The 13,000-nt window shown below is 48.1% G+C and overlaps 1 protein-coding gene and 1 non-coding gene across 3 annotated transcripts; both read right to left on the reverse strand.

The window, feature by feature from the left end:
• Window positions 1-7,177: 7,177 nt before the first annotated feature.
• PHB2 (prohibitin 2) lies at window positions 7,178-12,988 on the reverse strand. Of its 2 annotated transcripts, none has more exons than XR_013487132.1 (9): window positions 12,862-12,988; window positions 12,381-12,465; window positions 11,870-11,949; window positions 9,429-9,613; window positions 9,068-9,197; window positions 8,866-8,969; window positions 8,352-8,429; window positions 7,742-8,275; window positions 7,178-7,525 (listed from the first exon to the last, which is right to left on the reverse strand). XR_013487132.1 is itself a non-coding variant. In XM_020994149.2 (9 exons), exons 1-9 carry the CDS (start codon window positions 12,986-12,988, stop codon window positions 7,498-7,500), a joined length of 894 nt encoding a protein of 297 aa, XP_020849808.1. In that variant the 3' UTR covers window positions 7,178-7,497. The 2 variants fall into 2 exon arrangements, 1 of the variants encoding a protein (XP_020849808.1); XM_020994149.2 differs by having other exon boundaries at window positions 8,199-8,275.
• Window positions 8,516-8,807, reverse strand: LOC144455224 (small nucleolar RNA U89). Its single transcript, XR_013483939.1, has one exon. It is a non-coding gene; the product is annotated as a small nucleolar RNA U89 (small nucleolar RNA).
• Window positions 12,989-13,000: the final 12 nt, after the last annotated feature.

The following is a 13,000-nucleotide window of genomic DNA, read 5'->3' on the forward strand; positions in this document are numbered from 1 at the left end:
TACCCCTGCTCCCATCCCTACGAAAATACTTCTGGTAAATGTAATCCTTATAGATTCAGAGCAGGTGAGTTAAGGTGGCAGCCACCTTTGCTTCCTTCTGATGGAAGAAAGAGCAATCAGAATTTGAAAGGGAAACCACATCCCAGAGGATGGAGGTACAAGGGAAATTTCATCCATTATCAGGGAGTAGAAAATGACATCAACTGATGGAATGATATTAATCTGAAAGCAAATTCATCCAGAACTCCTACATGGACACGTCTCCCTACAACCATCTCCTAAAATTCCTTCAGCATGACCTCCCAGAGCTTTGAGTGCGCCTGGAGGTTCAGTTCATGGACATACCCATAGCCCATGGAAAGGAGTAAGGGAAAGGAGGAAAGCATAAGTACTCCTTACTTCAAGGTTTGGGATTATAAATAAGAGAAAGCAGGGGATATGGTAATGGAAATTGGTTGTATGTTCCCCCCCTCCCCCAACCTTTCATTCCAACAGGATTCATAATATCTGTAATCTTAGTATTTGGGGATTATCTTTCCTTGTGGCTCCTTTCTCTGTCCCTGCTCCAGGATCAGAATCTCACCCTTAGCTAGCCATGGTGGTACTTACTGTCGACCCGAAAGTTGGTTAAAGAGACAACAAGCCAGGTGATAAGTAAATTCATTTTGTTTTATTCCCTTGTTAGCAGCATGTAACATGTTACATGGAGGCAGAACTTTAACTCTGACTGACTCAAGCAATTTTAGGAGGACATCTAAACCTTGACTCAGGATGTCTGTGTTACTTAAAAAAAAATACAGCCTCCATATGTTTTTTAACATATAGCATGGGAAAGGAAGTTTCTTAGTTGAATAGGTTGTAAATACAACAAAATAGGAGAATGTCAAAGGGTCGATTGAAATTATAGATCCAGGATATCTGTGTTTCTCCTACATATGTCCACCGGATACCAAGATAAAAAAAAGTCCCACTCTTCAAGAGAAATGTCTGGTCCCAGGTATCCTGTCCTTAGTGATCACAAACAGGAAGAATGCTGGTCAGTTCCATCTGGTCCTGTAGTTGCTGACACAGGAAAGGACATTTTTAGTTCACTCAGAAAAGATTAATTCAGGTATTTGGCCCTTATTGAGGCTCAATTGATCTTAAATGATTATTAATACCTATAATCCCTGCTACTGGCAGATTGCTTGGACTCAGGAGTTCTGAGGTACAGTAGGGCTAAAGCCAAGGGAGTATTGTTACTAAATCTGGCACAAATACAGCAAGTTCCCAGGAGCAGGGAGCCACAGAGGCTACTTAATGAGGGACAAAACTTCCCAGGTCAGAAATGGAGTAGATCAAAGCTTCTCTGCTTATCTGCCTGCAGTGAGATTGGGCTTTATGAGTGGCTGATGTTGAGGTCTAGGGGTGCTCAGACCCCGAAATTCAAGGGTAAGCGACGCGGGTCCTGCCTCCAACGAATTTGACCCAAGCCTTCTTTCAGCCAAAGACAAGGTTTATTAGAACACACTGGTTGGGGTGGGCCAGATTTTAAGAATCTGCAATATTGATTAGATTTTAAGAATCTGAGCCTTTGTAATGAGAATACAACTGGGCCAAACTCTTAAGGAATCTGAACGATTTAATGGGGGCAAGAGGGACACCTATACAGAAAGACTATGGGAAGATCTGGATGTGATCTAGAAGTGGCCAGTAGGCTATGGTGAATAGGAGGTAACAGAGAAAAAAGGGCCAGGTGCCCCAGGCAAATGCCCGGGACCTGAGCCACTAGGAAGGGGTCTAGATGGAATCAAGGAGTGGTGGTCTAGAGTGGGGCCAGGTCCAGACAATGAGGGTTAGAGGGGTTAGGCTGGGTTAGAGAGCCTCAGTTGAACTCTGGGGCCAAGTGGGAGAGTCCAGGGAAAGTTGGGGGAGGGGGAAGGATTTCCAGGGCTTATACTCTGTCAGCTACACTTCCAGCTCAACTGAGAAGTAGGGAGACCTCATCTCAAAAAAAAAAAAATCTCATCCGTAATGCTGGTCTTTCTAGTCACTCATGCTGAATGTCCTGACCACCATCCGCTTCCTCATGGAAGCTTGGGAGTCCAAATCCAAGGTCAACTGAAGCAAGAAGACATCTCTGGATGTCAGAGTGTAGTTCTTGTCCACCTCCATTTATCATATTGTTTTCTGTCCCAGTGGGCACTTAGGGCAGGACAGTCTCTGCAGTTCTTTCGGGGGGGGGGGGAGAGGGGAGGGGAAATGGGGAGGGAGGTGGAGAGAGGAAGAAGAGGGGGGAGAGGGAGGGAGAGGGAGACAGAGAGCAGGAGAGGGAGAAAGAGAGGGAGAGGGAGAGGTATCAGAAAGGAGGGGGAGAGAGAGAGAGAGAGAGAGAGAGAGAGAGAGAGAGAGAGAGAGAGAGAGAGAGAGAGAGAGAGAGACTGTGTATCGGAGTAGTCTTGCTTTGGGTGGGATATCCCATAAATTCTGTTCTGTCATATTCCAAACTTCTGGGGCTCTGGGTTCCCACAAAGAAGAAAAGTCCATATTGAAGAATTAATTGTGTATGTAATAGGGTTTCCCCATAAACTTCTACCTTCAAAAAAACTTTACCTACTAGTCTCCTTGCTTCCTTTAAGTCACAAATAAAATCCCTTATTTTTACTTTTCCCCAACCCCTCAAAATTCTAGGGCCTTCTTTGTGTTAATTACTTCCTATTTATCCTGCATATAGCTTGCTTTGCATACATTCATATGCATATTGTCTCTCCCTTTAGATTGTTAGCTCCTTGAGGGCAGGGGATGTCTTTTGTCTCTTTTTGTATCCCCATTATTGAGCATGGCCTGGCACTTAATAAATGTTTATTAATCGATTGATACCTTTCTTAGCTTCCATCTTCATTTGCCTTCTTTTCCACCCCTCCTCCCAATAACAAATGCAAGAAGGAACCAGTTTGGTTTTTGTTTTTAGCTCAGAACTGTGACTGAAATGGAGTATATATTTGGGGGACGTGAGGAAGAAGATTTGTGCAGATGGACACATCCAGAGAGCCTGAGGAGGAAACAGAGGCAGGCAAAAACACACATCTGTATACCTACCTGTGCATATAGGGCCATGGAACCTCAACTAGAATACAACTATTAGAGTGCAGGGAATATTATTATCTGTGTCCCAAGTGTCCAGCCTAATGTTAAGCATCTGCAAATGGCTGGGTTAAACCCAACATTGTGGCCTCATGGTTGCCAGCAGCATTGACCTGATCCTGTCCACTTATTCATTCAACAGCCTTGGAAGGAATACTGTGTACAAAATAGTCAACAAACATGTATTTAGCTCTTACTATGTGCCAGGGAAACAAAGGGGCTTATATTCTAATATTTGAGACAACAGGTAAACAATTAGGTACTTACAAGATCTGTACAGGGGAAATTGAAGGTAATCTCAGAGGGGAGGATGGCTGGTGGGGGAGAGGAAGACTGAGCAAGACCTCTTGTGGAAGGTGGGATTTGAGCTGAATGTTGAAGGAAGCCAGGAGGCAGAGACAAGGAAGGAGAACAGTTTAGGCATGGGGGACTGTCACTGAAAATCACGGAGTCAGGCGACAAAGTGTCCTGTGTGTAGAACAGTAAGCCAGTCATCACTAGGGCATGGAGGACAGCAAAGTCTAAGAAGATTTGAAAGTAGGAAGGAGAGGTTGTGAAGGACTTCAAAATTTTATATTTGATTTTATATATATACGTGTGTGTGTGTGTGTGTGTATGTGTGTGTGAGATTTTATATTTGATCTTGGCGGTAATAGGGAACCACTGGAATCTGATGAATCGGGGGTGGCACGACCTATGTTTTAGGAAGATCGCTTCAGTGGCTGACGGATGGGAGTGGGGAGAGATTTTAGTCAGGGAGACTGACCAGAAGGCCAATGCAATAGTACAGATATGAGATGGTGAGGGCCTATATCAATAAGGCAGGTAAAAACCAGACTCTGGTCCTTTTAAAGTGTTTGGGAAATGAGCTGGGGGAAGCTAAGTGGGAGGTGGGGCGGAGAATAAAAGAAAGGGGAGGGAGAAAAGGAAACTGGGAAGGGAAAGGGTTAAGAGAGTGGCGGTGCGGGTGGGGAGAGCCAGCCTATGGCAGGAGGACACACCTGTGTGGCAACCCTTTGCAGGCGTGGCCCAGGTGAGATGGGGGGGAAGGGGGAGGGAGGAGGCAAGGTAGAGGCCCTGGTGTTAGGCCTATGGACACAGGAGCACCAGTCGTCCTCTACCATCCCATCTTGACCCCTGAAGTCAGGGCAATCAGGGGTCCGGAGGCAGGTAGGTAAAGGAGGGGCAGTGCAGAGTACTGACTGGCCGAAGAGGAAGGGCAGGCTGATGGAGGTCTGAAAATGGTGGGTGAGGAGAATGGAGCTTACAGTGGGAACAGGCCTCAGGCCTTGGGGAAGAAGTAGAAAAGATTGTGGGACAGGACTGGGGTTTGTGGATGGTGGAAGAGGATGTTAAGTGACTCCTCTGACTCCCGCCTGGGCCTTCAGCAGTTCAGCTTTTCCTACATCTTGGAGGGTGCTGAGTGGGGTTGGGGGGAAGATCCTACTAGGCATTAACTGAGCCCAGTGAGTACCCCCCGGGTGCCCCAAATGGTGTGTTAATTTTAAGAGAAGGCTGTTCCTTGGCCTCTTTCCAGCAGGGGGTATTTAGAAGGGCTGCTGGATGCCAGCACAGCTTTGGGTCACGGGCCTTCTTCCTCTATCTTGCTGCCCACGCTTAACCGTAACTGTCTCTTACCCAGGACTGGTGGCCCCACCTTCATAGTAACTGTCCCTCATCTTGGGCAGGCTGGGACTGGTGCCCCGTCTTACCCAGCAGTGTTTGGGTGCTGGTTGGGAGTCTCTAATACTGCCGGGTAATGATGGAGGTCCTTTCCTAATGACGCCTCCAAATAGCCATTGCCACAGGCCCTAAGCCTAGGAACAGGATGTCAACACCCTCTTTCCACAACCCCAATATGGGCACAGGTTTTTCCTTTTGGTTTCTGATCTGAAGGGAAGATTGGCTGGTTATAGAGGTGACACAGTGGGACAGCAACGCTTCTACTGCCCTCTTCTGATTGGTCAGCTTTCCCTCTGAAGTCTGTGATTGGTAGACCTGACTCTACAACCCACGACTGACCAGGAACTCTCTAGGCTTGGTGTTTGTGATTTGCTTTAGGTCTTCTTCCTGGACACCCCTAACTAACTACAGAGTGATTAGAGATCCCTGTGTGATTGGTCAGCTCTGGCCCTGGATGTGCCCAGCTGGCCAGCTCTGGGGCCATCTTCCAGTGCAGTGTTGGATCGTGTGATCATGAAGCTTCTAACACTGTCTGGTAAAGATGCCCTCCGGGTTGGTTCTCCCTTCGATGACTTTTGACCCTGGTGATCTTCAGGGAGGTCTGGTATCCACTGAGGTCCCTATTCGTAAGCTCTGACCTTTCATCCTTCAGCAGAGTATTAGGAGATAGATAGGGGTTGGGGTACTGCTCCAGGTCTCGACTGACTGTGGGGCTGTTTGGACCAGCCTTGGAAAAGAGACAAGATGGCTGCTCAGAGGGTGGGGCAGGACTTTGCCTCCATCTTCGGTTAGAATTCATGCAGCCCTCCCCTGTATGTGTCCCTTTAATCAAAGGATCCTCCATGCTTTGTGGGGGTAAAGAATTAAAAAAAAAAAAAGGCAAAAGCGGGACAATGGGATACGGGCAGTAAATGTCTAAGGTTGGGGTTCTTTGTAGTATTTAGAAATTAACTGTGCCAATTTTAATTTCTCTAGAATATCTAGCTTCATTTTTGCAAGTATTTTCTCTCAAGAAATACAGGTAACCAGTCCTTGAAGGCGAGACTCAATCAGATTCACTGGACATCAACAGTTAGGTTGTAGAGGACATTCCCCAAAAGGCCACAAAAATCTTAAATTGGCAGGGACTAGTTCAGGTTAACTAGATGAATTCAAACACTGAGATATAAACAATATAAGGCTGTTGCCCAAGATGAGTTATTGTACTTTCTGGAAGCTTGGACGGGTATGCGGAGGACCAGGTCAGCGAATGCCAATACTATGCTAAAGGTAAACAATAATTGAGGCCAGATCTATGTTTGAACAACATTTGAAGAGGGATGATATATGTCCCTTCTGAATATGAAGTCTTGTATCCATGGGGAAAGAACTCAAAACTGTGTAACCAAGCAGAGACATTCCTTATAGCTTTTAAAAGAGCCAAGGACTCCACAAAGTACTTGGATAAATGCTTGGGCTCAAAAGTTCCTGCACTTTAAGGAAAAGTAGCACACCAACCACCTAGTGTAGCGGAACCCCAGGCTCAGGCAGATACCTCGGTTTTAAGCATTAATGCCCCATTTTAATTTCACATAAATGGCTTTTCCCCTCTTAAAAATCAGGTATTTATTATCTACCATGTGCTAGGCAGAGCCCATTTCTTCAGCTGCAAAATGGAAAGGATACTTCTGCTACTCTGTGGGGCCACCATGAGGAAAAGGTTTGCAAATCTTTGATTTGTCCTAAAGTGCCAAGGAAGGCAGAAACCATACATTGTGCTTTAGCTGGGCTCAGCAGAGATGTGTGGGCAATTATTTTAGGATAAGTGCCATTTCCCAAAGTACAAGTTTTTATCATTTTCTATATATATATTTCATTTAATCCACATAATTCTAATGAAGCCAACATATTTTATCTCCAAATCTCACGGATTAGGAAATGGGCTCAGAGAAATAACTTTGTGACCAGTCTTAGGCAGGCAGTGTGCCTGGCCTTCTCCCCATTGAACCATATAGGTTTCAGGTAACATGTGGAGATTAGGACAATAGCCGGCAAATGATATGGCTGAACTGGCGGGGTTCAGCAAAGCTGCAGCTGCTCATGTCTTAAGAAAGCTGTGGAATAGCTGCTGGTTAGAGCTCCCAAACCAGGAGCTGGGCTAATGCTCCTCTGTGCTCAGGCCTTACCCTCACACCTAGCCCCCTTTTACTCCTGGTGCTGACTTCAGCTGCCCTTAGCCGGGCCGGGGTCCCCACCTTGCCACATCACTAAGCCTGGGCTGAACTCTTTGCACCCCCTGCTGGTGAACCAGAAGATGTGCATCTGACCAGCCCTGCTCCCAGCAAGGGGGTGGGGTGGGGGGAGAGCCAAGAAGATCCTGAACTGTGCCAGATTCCACTTTAGTAATAAAAATTTATTGAGAATTCCTGGGATAGCTGCTATCTCCTCCCGGCCTTGGAAGAAAACCAGCTAGAGAGGAAATCACTGAGAAATCACACAGTCCTTATACCCCAGACCCCCAGCAAAAATATGGGGAGGGGGATTAGGGAAAGGAACATCTGTCAGTCTTCATTTATCCAATGAGTTGGGGAACAGGTGGTGGAGGAAAGTCACATGATGGTGGGGCAAGGGAGGTGGACCCATCTGCCGGTTCATCCAAGACTAACTCATGGAGGAAGAGATCAGCTTTCTCTTGAGGTCAGGAGGAGGTCTCTATTTCTTGCCCTTGACAAGGCTGTCACTATAGAGAAGGCAGAATGGTCAGAGACATGGAGCAGTAAGACACCTCTCACTCAGTTTCCACAAAAAGGCAGAAGTAATGCTAATCTCAGGACATACCCAAACTGGGGATGCTGGAGTCTTAGTACACAAGCTTTAGCTATAAGGCAATTCTCACTGCATCCCCATTTCCACAAAGAACCTTTACCCACAAGACCCATTCACAGCCACAACTTACCTTCCCCTGAAGGTAGCATGTACAGAGGAGGCAAACATAAAGAAAGACATAATTTAACATATTTTAGGCTCAAACAGACTATGTTCCACCCCACACCCAGCAGCTTTCCCCTAACAAAGTGAAGGACAGCTGATCAGACATAAGGCTTGACCCTGAAACTGAAACCCATGAGTTCCTGGACCCAACGTCTTAACCTGTCACCTCTCCCAAAGTCAGTGATCCAAATCTTGCTGGGGGAAAGTTGATCTGATATCACTGTCCCAGACGGCCCCCACCCCCTTACTTTTAAGCACATCATGATTGGAACCCCAATTTTCCCACTAAATGAGACACCAAGGTTGGGATTCTGCTCAAGGTCCCAGAGCTTAGTAAGGATTAGAAATGAGGATATGCTGATACTCGGCCTTCCAGGGTTCCTGGATGGATGTGCTTAGGCATAAGTGCATGCATCTCTCACCGAGTGAAGCTTTCATCCTGCAAGTTCAGCACAAGGTTGTCAGCGGTGAGATAGATGCGGTTCTGAGACGTCGCGATCTGGAGACAAGGGAAAGGCATGAGTCACTCACCAAGGTCACAGCTTTCTCTGCCCTCCCCTGCTCTCCACACTTACAGTTTTGGAGATGTTCTGGGCAGCCCGGATCTTACGAAGTTTGATGTAGCCAGGGTTCTTGCTCAGAGCTTCCCCGAGGTAAACAGGCAGTTAAGGAGCCATAGAAACAGACAGGCCTGCCATCACTGTCCCGATCCTGCCTCATGTTCCTCCCTCTCTGGAGCTGTCAGATCTAGGGGTTTGCGCTCAGACGCAGCCAGTGCCTCTGCTTTTGCCCTGACCCCACCTGTGGGCCCCTGCTCAGTGTAGCTGCCAGGGCCTAGAGGCAGCCACGGGGAGCCAAGGGCCTGAGCAATTCTGTTGATCTGGCTTTACAGCAGGGGTCCATGCCTCTGGCGCCCCTACCAAGATTCCAGACCCCCATTCACTGTAATCCTTCTCTCCCTCCCCCTCCCTCTGTGGAAGCCAGGAGTCAGAAGGCACGGAGGTCGCATTCGCCTTGGAGTCATCACCCAGCCAGCCAGGGAGGAGGATGCTCACTGGTCCTCTAGGGACACAACACATGCAGGGATATCATCTTGGCAGCCTCAGCTTCCCCCTCAGCTTGTACGATCTTCTGCCGCTGCTCTTGTTTTGCCTTTTCCACCAGAAACTGAGCCCTCTGGGCTTCCTGCTGAGCTGCGGTGGGGGGCCACAGACAAGAGGCATCACTGGCCCTTCTTCCCCACACCGGGCAGCCCCTCCCGATTCCCCCTTCTCTCACCCATGTGACTCACCCACTTGCTTGGCCTCTACTGCAGCTGTGTACTCTCTGCTGAAGCTCAGCTCTGTGATGGCCACATCGTCCAGAATGAGGCTAAAGTCCTTGGCCCGTTCTGTCAGCTCCCGCCGGATCAACAAGGACACCTGGGGTGGGGAGGCCCAGGAATGGTAGAGCAGGGATAACAAAGAGAAGAGGTCATTGCAGTAACAACCTAAAACCTCGATTTCCAGAGAGGGACTGAAAACCCACCCACTTGCCCAAAGGCTTCAGAAGTTTCCAAGTTGCCTCTGTATAAAAACCAAGAATCTGGCCACAACTCTTTCCTAACACGAACACCGATGAGCTTAGGCAAGCAGAAGTAGAAGGGGTCAGACCTGGGCCCGCTGCGTAATAAGCTGTGAGGCGTTAAACTTGGCCACGACACTCTTGAGCACCTCATTCACGATAGAGGGCAACACACGCTCCTCATAGTCCAAACCTAGGCGCTGGTACATGCTGGGGAGCTCCAGGGCATTGGGTCGGGAGAGCACTCGAAGGGAGATGTTTACCATCTGAAGGTCTTGGCAGAGAACAAGAGAAAGTGTTAGGACTCGAGGATCCCCCTCTCCTCATTCAAACACGCTGCCCCGAGTATTCTCTTAGTGCCTCGCAATGCTGGGGACCTGAAGCACAAAATCTCTCAGCACCTAGCTTCGTACTTGGTCCCAGGTACTTCATAACCATTTGCTGAATCAAACGTAATAGCTACTTGATCAAGAGAGGAGACAGAATCCTTCCTTCCCCTAAATATACAGAGGAGACCTGAGAGTTGCATTAAAGAATATGCAGACAAGCTCAGCTCTAGTGGCCAATTACCCAAGTACCTAGGGAGTGAAACTCAATGCAAGGAATTCTAAGCCAAGTTTGGAAGGTGGGCAAGTGTAAAGGGTGGCGGGAAGGGAGAAAGTACCTCCTTACTCATTCCACAGAGAGACATTCAGCACCCGAGGCAAGGTCTTTCACCCATTATCAATACTTGGCAGGAAATAAGATGTGGATACAAATGTAAGTAACCCATAACAGGCCATACTGTTGCTGTGTAGCACAGTGCAGGATCTCACCAGGCAGAAATGGGGGAGGTCACTCCAAGCCTCAGACCACTTCACACAGGGTTGATGCTGACTGTACTAAACTAAATCAATGCACGCAATGGCTTAAGCAGTTCTAGTCAGTAAGCAGTAAGCACCTACTATGCACAGAAAACTGATAGTTTCAAAACTGAGGACAGGAGGAAAGAGTAAAAGGCTGAATGGAAAGGCAGACAGACTTGAACTCAAGCACTGGTCCCAAATCTCACTTTAGAAACTTACTACCTGCATGACTTTGGTTAAGTTTCTTAGTTGCCTTGTACATGAAAGTGCTTTGCAAATTTTAAAATTACTGTACAATATAAGTGATGACTCGATGAAGGAGCTGGCCTTTGAATGACTAGAACTCCAATGGAAAAGCGAGGGGGGAAATCATTGCTGACTCAGAGTCCCGTCTAGGCAAACCTATGGAAGTGGGAAATGTCATAATATACGGGTCTGAAAAAGGGCTAGAAGGATTTAGTGGGGCCAGATTATGGCAGGCTGTAAATGGAATTTATTATTACTGAGTAATAAAAGCTAGTGTTTATATTGTGCTTTAAGGTTTGCAAAGCACTTTAAATGTTTGACCCTCAAAACAACCTTGTAAAGCAGGGGCTAGTATTACCTTCATTTGATGGATGAGGAAACTGAGGTTCAGAGGGGTAACTAACTGGCCCAGCATCACTCCACTAGCTAAGGGTCTGAGAAAGCATTCCTACCTAAATCTGTCGAGGTCCAGTATTGTTTCCACAATGCCTTGCTACTTTCTTAGGAAGCATCTTCGATCTTGAGGGAAAGAATGGCACGACTAGATCTATATCAACAGAAGGTTATTCTAGCAGCAGCCCAGAGTTTCCCTCTTTGAGAAGAAAAGTGAAGCAGAAGGCTTGTTTGAAAGCTATCAGTCCAGGCAGGCCTAGACTAGAAGACCTCTAGATACTATGAAAAGAGAACAGAATAGAAGAGAAGCGAAAGATCTCCTGGAATTTAATAATTAACCTGATCTGAAGAGGAGTCCTGTAGATGGTTTGAGCTTTGTCTAGAGCTTGGAGAACATGAAGGGAAGGAGAGCAGTATATGCTAGAGTAGAGTACTGGCCTGGGAATCAGAAGACCCCAGTTCAAATGTCATGACCTGGGCCTCACTCAGTTTTTTTGAAATGAGGGGTTGTACTAGGTAATTTCTAAGGTCCTTTACAATTCCACTAGTCCAGGACTCACAATGGAAAGGCAGAGTGGGTATACCCACTCACCTTAGGGTTGGGAGTATAAAGTTTATTCTGTGGACAAGCAGGAGCCAACAAAAGTTTCTGAAAAGAGAAGTGTCCTCTAAAAGAAGGGGAGGACACTGGAAACAGGGAAGATGAGTTAATCAGTCTACCTCTAAATTTGTTATGAAAATAACAATCCAGGTGAGAGGTATCAAAGTCCTGAAAGAACGGAAAGAGCCTGAAGCATGGGTTAGTGATTGGCAACAAGTGTGACTGAGAGCAGAGATGAGGAGGCAGATGTCAGCTGGCTGAGCAACTGAAGGAAGAGCCTAACAGCAGGTGCTACATTGTTTATGTGTGATGCAAGAGGTCTCCCACCTTCATGTCCAAAGTGTAGAAACCTTCTGTGCTGTGGTCTCTCCTGTACAAGTCATACACTTTAACCTCTCGTGGTCCCGCCTCCTTCCCCTCCCTGCCTCCGGGTGCTTAGACCCACCTTTGGAGCCTGTGGGAGAAGAGATCTTGCGGGGCCGGGCACGAATGTCATAGATGATGGGGTACTGGAACCAGGGGATCCTGGGGGTGAGGAGTGATGGGAAGAAGCTAGGTCATGGGGGGCTCATGGAGGGTCCTGTCATCCCTCACCCATTCTAGCCACCTGAATCCCACTCATCTTTTCCCCTCGAACTACAGAAAGGAGGTTAAGGAGATGAACACCTCTCCGTTATCCCTACAGAACCCTTTCACAGAAGTTTTCAAATCCCTCAGGCCCTCTGAATAAGCACTTAAATAGGAACAAGGTCCAATGGGGAAATCCTGGGGGACCCCTTGGCAACATCCATAAGATAATGCAGATGCCACAGTAACTGACGTCTTGTGTGATCCTTTTCAGGGGATGGGGTAGAGGAAGAAAGGAGAGAGAAAACATGGAATGCAGGTGGTTTTGCCCAGGGTTAAGAACAAAATCCAGGTATCCTACATTGTGTATTCTTGTTCCCACAATTTACCTGAAATGCAGTCCTTCTGCGAGGATAGTGTCCTGCTGCACACCCCCAATTCGGTTAAAGAAAATGGCTCTTTGCCCACCTTCCACTACAAGGGGAAGGAGAGGGTTGAAAGACATCAATAAAGAAAAGCCCAGGGTGGCCGGTCAGCGGTAGAGATGGAAGGATGACTGGGGCGGGGGGGGGGGGGGTGTTCACAGGAGAGTTGGTGACTGGAGGATCCTGGCCCGGAGAAGGGGGTGAGGGGGCGGGGGGGCGGCGAATGTGTGGGTGCGTTTGGGGGGAGTGGGGAGAATACAAAATGGGAGGGGGGCACTTAGGGACGAGGAAGCGGAGGGTGGGTTGGGGGACGTGACTAAGGGGGAACGGGTGGGAGGGGCGCTGGGACCTCAAGGACAGGTCAAAGCTCTCGGACGGAGGGATCAGGGGCGCAGGGGGGGCGGGGCACGCGTCCACGTGGGGGGCCCCTTCCCGCCTCTCTCACCAGTGAACACGGACTCCCGGACTCCGTAGGCCACGGCCCCGGCCCCGAGCAGCAGCTTCAGCGCTGTGCCCATGCCTCGGGGCCCGGCGGGCAGCCGCCCCGCGAAGTCCTTCAGGTTCTGGGCCATGTCTGCTCCCTG

This window comes from Phascolarctos cinereus, unplaced genomic scaffold (assembly GCF_003287225.1).
Source record: "Phascolarctos cinereus isolate Bilbo 61053 unplaced genomic scaffold, phaCin_HiC Scaffold_1;HRSCAF=81, whole genome shotgun sequence".
NCBI lineage: Eukaryota > Metazoa > Chordata > Mammalia > Diprotodontia > Phascolarctidae > Phascolarctos > Phascolarctos cinereus.